Source organism: Daucus carota, chromosome 1 (genome assembly GCF_001625215.2).
Source record: "Daucus carota subsp. sativus chromosome 1, DH1 v3.0, whole genome shotgun sequence".
Lineage (NCBI taxonomy): Eukaryota > Viridiplantae > Streptophyta > Magnoliopsida > Apiales > Apiaceae > Daucus > Daucus carota.
The window spans coordinates 39,950,062-39,965,671 of NC_030381.2; the positions used below are offsets into that span (position 1 = coordinate 39,950,062).

Here is a 15,610-nt window from a genome sequence, read left to right on the forward strand (position 1 = left end):
TAATAAGCATAAGATCGATATAATTTGTAGTCCAACTTTTTAGTTATATTTTTTGGTTTGGTACTCTCCTTCAAGTAAATCTTGAATATATGGAGGTCTTTTACTCTTATTTTGTTAAATAGTACTAATTACTAAAAACACTCATTACAATACATAATTATATAATATCTTATAAAAAAAATTATAATGATGTTAAAAATAAAATTCTTTTCTAACTCTAATATGTTACATAATAAAGTGGGTGTTTGGGTGGTGCTTTTAAGTCCCATTTCTAGAGTTTTAAGTTACAAGCACTTATTCATACTGTTTGTGTAAAAAGACAAGAAACACTTATAAAAAGTTAGGATTCCTAGCTTTTGTTTCATGAATTCTAATTTTTTTCCAAACACTTTAATCACTTATAAGTCTTAACTAACTTCTAACTTTTACTTCACTTTTTTTACTTTAAGTAAGAAGCATTTATTTTAAACTACCCAAACGGCCTCAAAATATGAAAAATCTGATTTAAAATTAATTAAATAATAATCATCACATATTAATAACAGAATATATTTATAAATAGATAATAAAATGTAAAGGTTAAATTTTCATGAGAACGTATAATCGGTTGGTTAATATAATTTAATTAAATTTTAACTCATTAATACAAATATATTAATAAAATGATGTTAAAATTTAAATAATAAATTATGAATTATATATACCCCGTGCTTCGCACGGGTTATAGGCTAGTATTATTTAATAAATGAAAAACCCTCGCCCAGAACTTGTTTCCAAATTTACTCGATATCATAGCCTTACACGGAAGACCCAGCTTTGAGAAAAAATTATATCAAATCAGATGTTAAAATCAGATTAATCATCTTGGTGTTTAATATTTAGCGTCTTAGAGCAAGTCCAACAGGTGCCCTATTTATTGTCCTAAGTCATAATATAGGGCATTTGATGAAAAAATTTGATCCAACAGTGTCCTAGTGATGCCCTATATCATTAGGACAACCCATTCAAGCCCTATTTTTGAGGCACTCTCTCTCCTTGCCCTATCCCATATTTTATAATAAATTCTTACAACACTCTCTTTCTCTCTCTATTTTATATTATGTTTTAATGATGAAAGTGAACTTTTAATAATAAAATATTAAACATATAGTGAAAATAAGGCACATTGTTGGAGTTGAAGTTAATAGAATATGTCCTAAACTACTTGGACATAATTTTTTATATTATATTTAGGGCTCCAACTAGGACACTGTTGGACTTGCTCTTAGCGATATGAAAAGGAAATTTAAACTGAATAAACTGATTTTAAAAAAGAAAACTACTTTTTTTTGTCACGTGTCTGTTTTAAATAGCTTTGAAAAGCTAATTCAACCACTATTTACTTAATTGTTTTATTCAAGAAAACTAATAATAACGCTGATTTAAACAAATAGTCAAAACAACTTACTCAATCCGTTAACAACTTACCAAACAGAACCTATATTGAACATTATTAAACCAGAATATCAAAACAAGTATTGCTTAACAAAATTACATGTACAAGCATCACAATTTGAACATTACACGTTTACAAGGGATACACACATTACAGATACAAACTTCGGTGAACAAGGTCAAGTGAATAGATGAAGCATGCATCACAGAAGTATATTTGAACTGATGTTTTTATTACACAAGGGACCTTAGGAACACTCCATGCCCCTCATGCAGTTAGCAATAACAAAGCATCCACGCAGACTTGTGTTCAGATCATAGGGTTGGAGGGATCCATACATAGCCATGTGTTTGAACATAACCAACCTTTTTCAGCAACTCGTCGGCTTCCTCTGGACCTCGGCTGCCAGGTTTATATGGAACTGATTTAAGTTCACCTTTATCTATTCTGTGAAGAAGAGGGGTGAAGATCTCCCAGGCTGCCTGTTAAATGATAATGCAAACAAAATTAAACATTAAAAGCAAATAAGTATTAAAGCTGGCACAGTGTTCTCATTGTAGATATGTAATTCAAATTTGTTCGTACCTTCAACTCATCTCTGCGAACAAAATGCTGTTGATCACCCCTTATGCTGTAAAAAAAATGATGTTAAGCACTACAATGTAAACCTTTGAGCACATTCTCATCTGGGAAAAGTTTTGATCCACATATGTTCACAAATCACAAGTAGATTGCATTTTACAAAATATTGAGTGTTAGGTTAATTTATAGAGAGAAATGGCATATACGTGTCAAGAATAAGCCGTTCATAAGCCTCCGGTATGGTTACATCCTGATAACGCTGCCCATATGACAAGTCTAACTCACTCTGAGCAGTCGACATCTCAAGTCCAGGCTGCTTGACCTACGTGAAAGAAATAAAGAAAGATAAGACATAAGTTAGAATTCATGACAACATTGATGTGAAGAGAACTTAAACTAAATAAGTATATATATTCACATATCGAAAAAACAAGAATCAGTTAGCATCATAACGCAAGCACACATATACACTACCGATCACTAGCTAAATCGAAGTGTGACATCAACATTTAACTTCTCATGTTTCAGATACAAGAAAAGAAAATTAAGGGTATGCTTTATTTATAAGGGATTTGCAGGACAAAAACGAGAAAGAGAACCATCTGATAATGAATTTTATAATTCTCATAGTAGCTCTCACCAAAGAATCTCAAGATTAATTTTCTTATTCCGTAATATTTTGTTTCACTTTAACTAGACACCACCGCGAAAGTGAATCAAAGTGAGTCTCACTTGAATGTGGTCAATGTGTCCATAACTTAGTAATAACCCCTATCGTCTTTTAACTGGCATTTTCCTTTTGGTCAAAGACTGAAGTTTCATTCTTCCCAGAAATTATTTGAAATCCCAGAGCATTATGTCAAAGTATTTTCATGCTAAACTCATCGTCAAGTTTCTAAAGAACTAAGTTATACATGAAAATATTTTTCTTTTGCTACATAGATGAGGACAACTAAAGCCTAGCTATAACATGAGTATTGTAGCCTAGTGGATACCCCTCCTCTCTTGGTAGCACGAGGTCAAGGCATTTGCAAAAAAATATGAGGTCGGGGGTCCAAGCCTCAGCAGACGCATGTGTGTATGGGTACTAAAGTTTTTACAATTGATACATGTCCAAAATATACAAGATACACTGTGAAGTATTGTATGAGAAACTATGGGGAGAATAAAAACTAACGATAGTTTAAACATCTCTATACAGCATCACCATATGTAGCTCAAGTTGAGTACTCGGCGACTCGGCGATTTTTAGAACACTGAGCTCAACAAAGAACATAAACTAAATAACATCATGGGTCACCAAATATAATTAACACCAGTCACTTACTGTAAGCTTCATATACATGGCCTCTGAAGGTTGTAAACGTATCACAAATTCATTCCTCCCTTGCTTTTGACCTAAATATAGGCAGAACATACTTAGTTTAAACTTTAAACCATATAACTTTTGCAGAAAAAAAAACACTATAGCTACCAATAAAGAGACATTAATTAGTACAAGTCATAGAATTATGGGTAAGGCACATGTAAGCTATTCTGGAGATTATTTAGATAGGGATTTGCTACATGTCAAACTTTGGAATATATCTACCATATTCCTTGGACCACGTTCGATTAAAAGACAGTAATTGACTATATATAATAAATTAAAATTGAAACTGGAAGATCAAACAGTAATGTTTGCTGCAAACTCCTTAAGCACTACGATTCTTCTACCAAAGATGAAAGCAATCCTATTCTTCAAATATTTGAAAGCAGTCCCAGTCTAAGTGGGAAAGGGGTAATAACTGCAATATTTAAATCCTCTCTAATTCAGCATGCCCACCAGCACACCCATATTGCACAAAGTACATTCAACATGTAATGTGGGATCATGAAAGTCACAGCACTCTAATATAAGATTAACAACTGGTCTTTGAAACTGCAGGGTAAATTATAAACCCTCAACAACACTGCAGGGTACAAGAGATGAATTATTAACAATTCTGACCCAGGCACCCAGCTCTATGAGTAAATTTTATTGTATTTTTTTTCTCAAGACATAACTAAATTCAAAATTGGAAACACCAACAATTTCGCAAATGGATGTGTTACAAGATAAGACACACATATAAACAGATGCAGCAGAAAATTTACTGAATCATCCAGGAGCTGTAACACTACAAGATGTTGGCACATGATTTGGACATTGGACTATGACAGAAATAGGTAAATAAAATTTGACAAAATAGTACCATACATTTAAATATATCACCGGGAACTTCCTTAAATTGGATACGAATTTCTGCCTTTCTAGACTCCAACGCTTTTCCAGCCTTGAGTACGAAAGGAACACCTGCAACGAGCATACATAGTCATGTCAATGAATAAGATAATATATTTAACTGATACCTATTACTCTATTAGTTGCATTTGGTAACTAAGAGTACCGAATAGCTTTGTCACTGCTCAAGGGAGAGAGTTTCATTACTTCTACAAATATATATTGCAAGCTCGTCAGCTAGTTAGGGAGCATAAAAAATATAAGTAGTATAAGCCTCTGTTACCCGGACTCTATAATTTGCCTCGGGTACCCGCGTTGTACACTCAACACTTAAACATGGGTATGAACATTTGGACACTTAGTTTAAGCCTAAAACATGTAGATTTCATAACATTGCCAAGTCCGACACTTGGACACTTCAACAAAGAGCTTAAGAAATTATGTTTACATACCTTCCCATCTTTCGTTGTGTATACGCAGTACCATGGTTGCAAAAGTGGGAGTGTTAGAGCCATCAGGCACTGTGGGATCATCCAAGTAACCTTCATATTGTCCGAGCACAACCTCTTCATCTTTAGGTTGAGCTACAGATTGAAGAACCTGCAATTACAGTAACACTATCAAGTGAAAAACGGAAAATGAAATTGCAGAGCCCGTGAAGATTAGTCCAAATGTATTTTGGGATTATATTGTACGATATAAGAAAATCAAGAAGTACAAAACAGATTTTCTCATAGTTACTGAATCTACAGGCTTAAGAACCAGAGTTCTCACCAACTAATAAGTAAAAGAGGAAAGTTGAAATGAATAGAGAACACTCAATAAACTAAGTATAGAGTATTGGTATTAGGAAAGACAATTTTTCGCTTCGAGTCAGATGACAGAAAGTGATAATGGGAAGAATTATGAAAACAACATCTAAGGATTTCATATTTCCCTGATTTAAGCCACAACATAAATCCAGTATCAGAGATTGGACACTGTTTAAGACATTATAAAAAAACTTTGAGCATTGTGCAAGGAATGTCAAAAATTCACCTTCACTTTCTCATCTCGAATGTGCTCAGGTTTAAGAGAAATAGGTTTCTCCATAGCAACGAGGCAAAAAACCTACATTTTATATAAAATCTGTATTAGATATGTAAAGCAAAAAGAAAGAGAGGCATCCCCCAAGATCAAAATGATGTCCCCTATAGAAATTGATGTATGTGTTATAACTTGATTTGGATCCCATCGATATTTATATAAATATTATAATTTTGCAAATGGAACAAAACATGGTATAACTGCAGCAAATTGGTCCCACCTGCAAGAGATGATTTTGGATAATATCCCGGATGATTCTGCAAACAAGTTAATACATGTGGTTATGCAAACCAAACTTTAAAAGTTTCAATATATCCGTAAATAGTTTTAAAACTTAATAGTTTCAATATAACTTGTCAACCCTGAATTACAATTCCAGAACTGTAATTATGGAAGTATATATCACAGAGGAGAACTGGTATACACTGATAACATACCCATACTGATCAAAATATCCGCCACGCCCTTCAGTTCCGAAATCCTCTCGAAACACAATCTGCATATGATGAAAATATTGAATTTATCATATAGTGTTGGATAAATTTAAAGTCCAGCATGTTAATATCATTAATCTATGAAATACTGCTATCATCCAACATGTATAATAAGATGTTCTTAGGTTTGTCAAAACTGTCAAGCATTTATGCAGGATATGTAAAACCTTCATCGTAAGCCAGTGTAATTTCCTTACAGACTTACAATAAACATATAACCCTCAACCAATTAAAAAGTAATTCTTTTTTCTTTGTGTGTATAAGTGGGGTGGAAAATCTATACACTAACCTGTACGCTACTGATGTTGTCGCGATTCCATGAAGGCAGGAAAAAACGATTAGCAAAACGAAGTACCAACTGCAAAGATAATATGAAGATAAGACAACCACAAGTACGAGATAGTCAAATGCATAAAGTTCAATTGACTGAAAATTTCTACATGTTATACCAAGTTCTGCACCAACTCTTTCCCCAAATAATGATCAATACGATATATCTGTGGCTCCTCAAACAATTCTCCTATCTGGTTACTGAGATGCTCGGCTGACTCCAAGTCCCTACCAAAGGGCTTCTCAACAACGATACGAGTCCATCCACCGAGATCAGCTAAAATGTAAATTAATAGGCATATAAGAGTTATGTTCCAATCACAAAACATGCTAGGGACTAGTTCTGGTTGTCTAGTTTCTTTGCTACATATTAAATGATTCAACTACAAAACCAATTGATATTGTAGATATTATCAATTGGGGGAAGACAATCCGATGACAAAAGCATACTATTCAACCATTAAGACCAGAGTGTTGAGTTCTGTTAACTGAGTAATAGGCTCCAATAGAATTAATGTCTTTTAAGGAATCAGAGTATAGCTGCTATATACAAGAGCATACATTTATTCATGCAGTAAGTCCTAATCATCTTGCAGACAGGAGGATACACTGAAGGAGGAAGGGCGAGGTAGAACAGTCTCCGGGACGATCCTTCAATACTCTTTCTGGATATTTCATGCTCAGATATCTCCTTATCCAAACTCTGAAAACCCTCTGCCGCATCATAAGCACCACAGACGTATTTGATCTATGTCACCAATAAAAAGTAATTACATATACTATAACTGAACACCAATGAAAATAAACTGAGAAACACATAAAACAGCTTCTCTAACCAGTTGCAGAAACTTCGATACATCTTCTGCGTGCCCCTCTGCAGCGTTCTTGCTCGGAGTAAGATACCTGCAATGATGAATTAAAACATTAGTGAATAGATTCATTTAGTGGCCGTTCGGCTAAACTTATTTTTCAGAAACAAGGGCTTATTTCAGGAGGAAAGTACATAAAATTCCACTTTTTTCTGGAAAAAAATCCCCATTTTTTTTGTCACACAACGAATACGAAACACGTGATCAACATTTATATCCAATTTTTTTTTTAAAAAACGCACTTTTTAAAGAAAAATAAGGGCTTATTTTTTCATATAAGTGGTTGCCAAACAGGGCCTTGATAAGAGTAATATGCAAAGCATGAACAAGTGTCTTGTTTCACCCACGAATACGGTCTCTCAGCTTATCACATTAGTCCCGTTAAGTCATAAGTCGCCTTAAGTTATAAGCCATAAGTCATAAACTCAGCCAAACCGGCTCTAAGAGTAATATGCATAGCATGAACAAGTGTCTTGTCTTACCCACGAATACGGTCTCTGAGATCATCATCTGAAATCTTGGTCCTGGCATACCCAAAGATGTAAACTTCATGAGACTGCAAGAACCCCTGTCAAAGAAACAAGAATTGAGATAAAAATTAAACACAAAAACGAGAAGCAAGCAAGCAGAAAGCAAGAAACACAGACCTGGCGATAGAGATTGAAGAGAGCAGGGAACGTCTTCTTCTTGGCGAGATCACCAGAAGCTCCCAGCACCACAATCGATAAGCACCCAGCTTCCGACACAACTGGGTCACTTTCTTTCACAACTGGGTCATTCACAACAGGCTCTGCTTCTGCTTCACTCCCTTTAACCACAGGGGCTCGTTTCTCTAAGCACCATTTGTCCGATATCTTGTGAACCATGTCACACACTGCCGATTTCATGTTGGCCTGATTGAGAAACTAAGGACACTCAATAAGCTCTCGAGATGAATCGATTTATGTGTAAGTATGCAAAGCTAGTGTGCATCCAGATTGAGAATGAGATGAGAAAAGTGGGAGACGACAGTTTTTGGTGAGTGCTGATATAATTTATTTGACTTTCTTGCTGTCACGCTCACGGCTTAACCGACTCGATGTCATGTGGAATGCTCTATTATTTTTGTTTTATTTTCTATTACTGTGGATTAAAATGCCAAAATTCGTATTCGGTGGTTTGCTACTGTGTGGATATGATTTATACGAGTCATCACGCTTGGTAGTCAAAGATATGATAAAAATTTAGAGATTTCTGTTTTTGTATTTAAGAGTTTAATATTTTAAAAAATAATTCGTGGAGTATTTTGAATTAGAGAATTCATGTGTATTAATCAATTTGTTTGATAAATTATTTTAAACAAAATAGTTTGTCTAATCGAATAATCAAAACAATTATTACAATCAGCTAGGAAACAACTAATTCAATCTGTTAACAACAAATTATTATTGGATACATCAAAAAAAAATAAAAAATTATTATTGGCCAAACAAGCTTAAATATAGTTTTGCTTTTTAAAAAAGTTATGGATAGTTCATATGCTTAACAAGTCTGTGCAACTGGTTTAGACGTTATTTTTACCCGAAAAGCCGGCACAGATTTGTTCATATTATCATAATATACTTAAATACAAGATTAAGGAATAGTTAATTTAATATAGAAAATAAATTGTTCTATAAAATTGTAATATTTGCTATTTTGATAAAGATTTTATGTGTTAAGCTCGGTAGATTGTTAAGGTTCACAATCCAGTATCGTACATTATGGACGTCTACGTCTAGGACAGTGGATATTTGCTATTTTGATAAATGATCATTGAGAATTTTAGATGAACACAAACAATCATAAATAATGATCAAAAATCTAAACCTAGTTTACTCAAAAACTTAGAGATCATTATATAAAAGGTTGTTATGTGACGTTCAGAACCAGTCTTGAAGTGAATGAATTAGAAAGAACGAAGACGTAAGGAAATGCACGCCTCCCAACTAACTAAAATTATGTTTTTCGATCTGATCATCTACCAAAGTACGCAGACATTTAACAGAAATCGTTCGAATTTATGATACATGAGAACAATTACAAAGCACAAAGCTCGAAAGTCATTTTGTATCTGTACACTTGTTTGTTGTTAATTGTTATAGTATCAAAGTCATCACTCCATCAGACTGTGCTTATAGTTACCATTGTTTCTGTGGGAATATTTTAGTAGCTAGTAGTGCATACTTGTTAAGTTTTAAACACAATTTAAACAAACGGTTTGGCTAATGTGTGCCCATGGGCACATGTTAAGCGCGAAAATTTTTGTATTTGGGAGATTTTGATTGGTGTGGTTGGTGTATTTGCAGGGGGTCCACCATTATCATGAGATAGGAACCAATCAAAATGATCCAAGCACAAAATTTTCCGCGCTTAGCATGTGCCCATGGGCACACCATAGAAAAACCGTTAAACAAAACACGTAAAAAATTCCGAGGTGATTGTCAAGTTGTCATTGATGTGGTTGACGTCTCTTCTCTCCCTTTTACACTTCTTTCTCTTAAGCATATCTATCCAAACTCATTTCTCAACTTGCAGGGACCAGCTTCATAGACGTAACAAACAAATCCAAATGTAACCGAACCAAACATATATCCCGCTTAGAGCAGGGTCTGAGGAGGGTAAGATGTACATAGGCCATGCCTCTACGCTTAAAATAGAGAAGCTGTTTCCGTAAAGTCCCTCGGCTTAGTGCACAATATATAAAAAAGTGTATGATACAATGTGAATATAACATCTTATCTCATGGCCTTCTTCACATGGGACTTACCTAATCGGTCGTCGGTGATGATTGACGCGGAGAAGTCCAGTGGAGGAAACGAATGGAGTAATCAAGAATCGCACTTCCGCATATTGCAAGATTGAATGCGTGGGAGAAGAGAGATTGGTACAGATCAAATTGAAGCATAAAACCTTGAAATCTTACAACGATCTTCCAAATGTTAAACTGTGATCGTCGTTGCATCATCTATTCTGATTGGTTAGGGGCCAAGATGATGATCGTGTTGTCGAGCGGTTATCTTTATCAGGATGAGAACTCTTGGGGAAAGGTCATGCCATATGTGTGTTTATAATTGATAAATTGAAGAAATGGACCAGGAGAGAAGACAGGCAGTTTCAGGGGAGAATAAGCAGGGAACACCGATCACACAAATCTAGATGTGAAAAGCGGAAATTGAATAACAGAACAAGATCATTTTCATCACCTTCTTGCAAACATGGGACAGTGTAAGGTGTGAGTATGCATTCATAGTAAACTAATTGCAATAGAGGAGGAACAAATGGAAGATTAAAAACATAAATTAAATGGTCAAAGTGCTCAACTTCTAAAATTTCACGCCTAGTCTTGATCTTCTGTTGGTAGGCAATAGCAATTTCAAAGTGTTTCATGTAAGCAATAGCTTCTCTGCATCTAGAGGATACAGGATACGTAAGAGCAAGTCCAATGCAAGATGCAAAATAGCTATAGCTATTGTTATAATTTAGCACTAAAAAGTGTATTTTATTGCTAAAATAGAACTTCAACTCCAATGCTAGATGCATTTTGCATCCAAATAATTCCGGATTTAAGTAACTTTAGTCCCTCTCTCCTAAACTTTATTTAAAGTTCACCACTATACATACCAATTATAGTAGTTGATGATGTGGCATGGATGCATAAATGCATCCTTGGTTTCAAATTTAGAACCAATGATGCATATATACATATTTGCATCCAAATATAGAACCCCATTGGAGTTGAGATTTTAGCATTTGATTTCAAATTATAGAAATGACACCACTTATAACATTGCATTGGACTTGCTCTAAGACTTAAGAGGCAAGCACATGAACCGATTACATTGCAAATTAAATCTTATAACTATGGCAGTGAACATGCAATATTCTCATGAAAAGCCAATAGTATTCCCCAGCAAAAATGAAACCAATAATAACTCAAAGCCAAATACGATCTCAACATCTGGAGTGTTCTATCTAGTATCCAGCTCTGTTCTCAAAGTATTTCACAGAAAAATAAATGTTAAGAGCAAGTCCAATGCTAGATGCTATATATCCATTGCTATTGCTATAATATAGCACCAAAAAGTGTTTTTTGGTGCTAAAATAAAAATTACACTCCAATGCTAAGTTCTATAACTAGTTTCAAATTTAACCAACTCATTAACTTTTACCTAACTTCTATATAGAAACAACTCATTAACTTTTACCTAACTCATTAACTCATTAAATAGTTTCCAATTTCTAGTTATTGATGATGTGGCAACATGGATGGATCCATCCTTGGTTTAGAGCAACTCCAATGCAATGCTATACTTGGTTCTATTGCTATATTATAGCATCAAAAGTAAAAAAACTCAACTCCAAAGGGGTGCTATATTTGGATGCATCCATGCATAGATGCATCCTTGGTTCTATATTTGAAACCAAGGATGGATCCATCCATGTTGCCACATCATCAATAAATAGAAATTGGAAACTAGTTAATGAGTTAATGAGTTAGGTAAAAGTTAAAGAGTTGGTTCTATATAGAAGTTAGGTAAAAGTTAATGAGTTGGTTAAATTTGAAACAAGTTATAGAACTTAGCATTGGAGTGCAAGTTTTATTTTAGCACCAAAAAACACTTTTTGGTGCTATATTATAGCAATAGCAATAGATATATAGCATCTAGCAAACCAAGGATGCATCTAAGCATGGATGCATCCAAATATAACACCCCTTTGGAGTTGAGTTTTTTAACTTTTGATTCTATAATATAGCAATAGAACCAAGTATAGCATTGCATTGGAGTTGCTCTAACTAAGACAGACATCGAAGACCCATGATGGTGAACACAGTACTATATAGATTCAATATTGTCCTGGTATAAACCTGGATACATGAATCATGATCTATTAGTCTCACCAAACACTTCCTGAAAATAGAACAGGAGCGTTGTGTCCCAAATTCCGCAAAGCCTAAATTTGGTTCCTAAGACTTCTTCCATTCTGTTTTCACTAATTGTGAACTCGCAAGGGAATAGACTCTTTGACTAGCATCTGTCATAATTACAGCCAAACAAAGTAAAACACATCGTACATATATTTATTAGTCTGCAGGTTTTGTGTTCAAACATAATATCTGTATAATGTTTTAATCAAACAATGTAATTATTCTATCGAAAATCAAACTAAGTAAGAAAAGACACATTCAGGAATGGTTTTTAGTTTTCCTTGGTTCAAACACGAAGTGCCAGACAAAGATTTAAACATTCTTCGACAAACAAATGGCGGTGGTCTTAACCAACAAGGCATTAGTTCTGGCGCCCTCTAACACGCATGTTCATGGCTCTTGATGCTATAGCTCTCAAGTTAGCTCTAGCCAAATGAGTGGAAGAGTTTCTTTGTTGTGGTGGTGGTGGTGGTTGTCGTTCATCAGATGGCCTAAAAGCCTCCATATACTCCTCTCTCTGCAGTCTTACTGCCAACGCAGCATCCTCATCCTGAACAGCCAAAAGCTCTCTTCTCTGCACCCTATTTCTAGCATCTTCATTTACCCTTCTTGTCAATATCCCAGAAGGCCGTATACCCCTATTCCTCAAATTTTGATTACTTCGCCTCCTTGCTGAGCTCTCAAGCTCTGTCCCTAAATCATCATTCGAGGGGCAGACACTCTGGTTTCTGTTGCGTGTTGCCAAGCTTTTGCCCTTGGGTTCTTGACTGTCTACACTTCCAGATAATTTCCTTGCTTCAACTTCTTTTGGAAACAAGAGCTGAATAGTGTTCCAAAGAACAGTGTTGACAGTGCAAGATCTCCCATTACTGCAAAATATGGGCCATGTACGCTAGATTATATAACAGTCATGCTGTAGTATTACTAAGTAAAAACCCTATGACTCAAAAATAAAAACCACCTGATAAGCTGCCTGCACTTGGGACACCTCTTCCCACACTTGTCAGCAGCAGACCGCAGACATTTCTTGCAAAAACTGAACATACAAATTTCTATTGAGTGAAAACTGAACATACATCTCAATCAACACGTTGCTGGATTATTATATGTTTGTACCTGTGTCCACATGGAGTTGTACTAGGTTCAAAGCATATATCTAGACAGATCTGCCAAGTAAATTTTTCCTCAGTAGACAATTCAAATTTGCAAACAGCAAATATGTAATAAATCAAAATCATCAAACGAGATATGTGTAAATGGAGTAACATAACCAAATCGGATAACCACTTACAGCACATGAAAGTTCTTCACGGAGTTTATCCATACACAGAATTGCTGCAGAGTCTTCTTTTTTCTTGCACGAACTCGGGCTTTTCTCCTTTTCCTTTTTCTTCTTTTCACTCCCTAATAACCAATTGTCAATAAAAATTGTGAACTGTAACAACTTTATTAACAATTAAATGGATACGAAAGATGTACCCTTCTGAGGACATTCATCAACAACATCAAGATCAAGAACCGTCGCAGGTATAGAAGCCGGACTCCTCCTTTGAACCCTGCGTTTTCTGGAAGCGCCATAGACAATTTATATTACACACGAATAAAGCAATTGTGTGCTCACACAAACACACATCAATACACATTATATAATCATTACAATTTTATGTAAAAACAAGAATCAGAAAATCGCAGAAACAAGCAGACAGAGTAAAAGGGTATAAGTACCTTCTGGAGTTGGAAAGAGGAGGGGTCTTGAACTGCAAATCAGTGCGTCTCTTATGTTTGATTTGTCGGTCGGGGGTGTCTTCAACAACTAAAAGAAGAGTTTCCTCATCCCAGCCTGCCATTTCGGCCGCGGACCTGAACCTTGGGCTAAACATACTCCCCTCCATCTTTTCAGGGCTTTGTCCAGCCATATCTCTCTCTCGCTCTCTCCTCGGTGATATTTACACACGGCGGTGTGATACAGTTAGAAAACCTAATTTGTTTCTTCTCTGAATTGGAAAATTAGGAAGAGTGTCCGTCTCTAACGGTCATTTTCCTTTTTGAATTTTGATAAATTGTTGAGTTAATTACACTTTTGAACCCTTAATTTTGGCCAAAAAACAATTTAGTACCTTAACTTCAAACCGTGACAGTTTACAATCCACAGTTTATAATATTTTGCAAGTTGCACTTTTTTCATCCATTCTTCTATCACGGTTAAGTTGGAGAGGGGTAGTACGAGTGACTAAATATTATGTACGACCACTATATATGTATATGTATGTTAATGTCATAAAAAAAATACTAATCTTAAATTATTGTAACATATTAATGAACTTCGTGAGTTGCTGCGCACTACTCATAATACTTAATACTTAATTTATATTTTATTTTTATAATATATAAATATATTTATTATAATAGAATAGATATATTAAAATATGTTTTTTAAAGTTCGTCAACCGGTGTAAATACTAGTTCATGTTTCTTGCATTTGGGACAGAGGTTTCGACACGTTTTATAAGTTTCTTATAAAGTATTCTTTCATTAATTATTTTAATTTTTTTCTTTCGAATCAAAATTTAATTTTTATATTTTTATTAAAAGGAAATTGTGATTAAACTACATCTTTAAAATACATGCCAAACAATGAAAAAACTGTGAAAAATAAGGGGGATTTGCCATTTATACTACTTTTTGGATCTTATTTACAAATATATACTACCCCTCAGAATCTTTCAAAAATACTATCTTTTAAAGTTTATTTTCAAAAATACTACCTTCGCCGGTTCATCTTTTCATTTTTTTATTACTTATCTCTCCTCTTTTTTCTCACCTCCCTCCCCTGCTCTCTCTCACTCTTCTAACACCATCAACACGTTGTTCACCACCACCAGATCCACACCACCAGATCTTTTCCTGCTCCGCTGCCAGCCTGCCGTCTCCGGTGGCTCCGACGACACCGAGTCTCTATCTCCACTCAATCCTTAACACCCCCCCCCCTTTTCCACCCCTCCCACATCCCCCATCAAATTCGTTGCCGTCCTAAGCAGCTCCGACGATGCCAGATTCCCTCGACCACGGCCGTTGTACATTGTCAAATTATGTATATGTGAGTGCATGTTTGTGTATATAAACGTATGTGAGTGCGTGTTTGTGTATATGGAATGTGATGAGCTCCGACATCCATAACACGAGGCCGATGAATATAGCAACCACAACAAGCCAGAGATCCCAACTTAATGGCTGATTTAATTAAATTGATCTTGAATTTGAATTTTGATTTTAAATTTTGAGTTGATTTTTAGGTTGTTGTATTAGTTGTTTTTTAGGTTGCAAATTAGAATTGGCCCCACAAGGGTTATCTTTCTGTCTTGCAACCAGTTACAACTTATTATGCAACCAAATATAATTTTTAATTTTTTTTTAAAAAGTTGCATTTCTGGTTGCATGTGGTTGCTGGTAGTCGCAGATATGGTTGCATATGCAACCATTGTATTTTTGAAAATATTTTCAGAAATATAGTAGTTTTGCAATTTGTTTTAAAAAATTGTAGTATTTTCGCAAAAATTCTTTTAAACTTAGTTATATATAAAAAAAACCCAAAAAATAAGTATT

General features: G+C 34.9%; 2 protein-coding genes across 3 annotated transcripts; both read right to left on the reverse strand.

The window, feature by feature from the left end:
• Window positions 1-1,463: 1,463 nt before the first annotated feature.
• On the reverse strand, window positions 1,464-8,207 carry LOC108204918 (glucose-6-phosphate 1-dehydrogenase, cytoplasmic isoform). 2 transcript variants are annotated; one of them, XM_017374608.2, is made up of 15 exons: window positions 7,707-8,207; window positions 7,542-7,627; window positions 7,027-7,093; window positions 6,752-6,938; window positions 6,310-6,467; window positions 6,150-6,218; window positions 5,804-5,862; window positions 5,587-5,623; window positions 5,319-5,390; window positions 4,733-4,880; window positions 4,257-4,352; window positions 3,345-3,415; window positions 2,224-2,339; window positions 2,021-2,066; window positions 1,464-1,917 (listed from the first exon to the last, which is right to left on the reverse strand). In XM_017374608.2, the coding sequence occupies exons 1-15, from the start codon at window positions 7,944-7,946 to the stop codon at window positions 1,750-1,752; spliced, it is 1,620 nt and encodes a 539-aa protein (XP_017230097.1). In that variant the 5' UTR covers window positions 7,947-8,207; the 3' UTR covers window positions 1,464-1,749. The 2 variants fall into 2 exon arrangements, with proteins under 2 accessions (XP_017230097.1, XP_063939908.1); XM_064083838.1 differs by lacking the exons at window positions 7,542-7,627; window positions 7,707-8,207 and adding an exon at window positions 7,403-7,413.
• Window positions 8,208-12,136: 3,929 nt separating this feature from the next.
• Window positions 12,137-14,050, reverse strand: LOC108194966 (uncharacterized). Its single transcript, XM_017361904.2, has 6 exons — window positions 13,733-14,050; window positions 13,487-13,572; window positions 13,299-13,411; window positions 13,124-13,173; window positions 12,969-13,043; window positions 12,137-12,876 (listed from the first exon to the last, which is right to left on the reverse strand). The coding sequence occupies exons 1-6, from the start codon at window positions 13,921-13,923 to the stop codon at window positions 12,369-12,371; spliced, it is 1,023 nt and encodes a 340-aa protein (XP_017217393.1). The 5' UTR covers window positions 13,924-14,050; the 3' UTR covers window positions 12,137-12,368.
• Window positions 14,051-15,610: the final 1,560 nt, after the last annotated feature.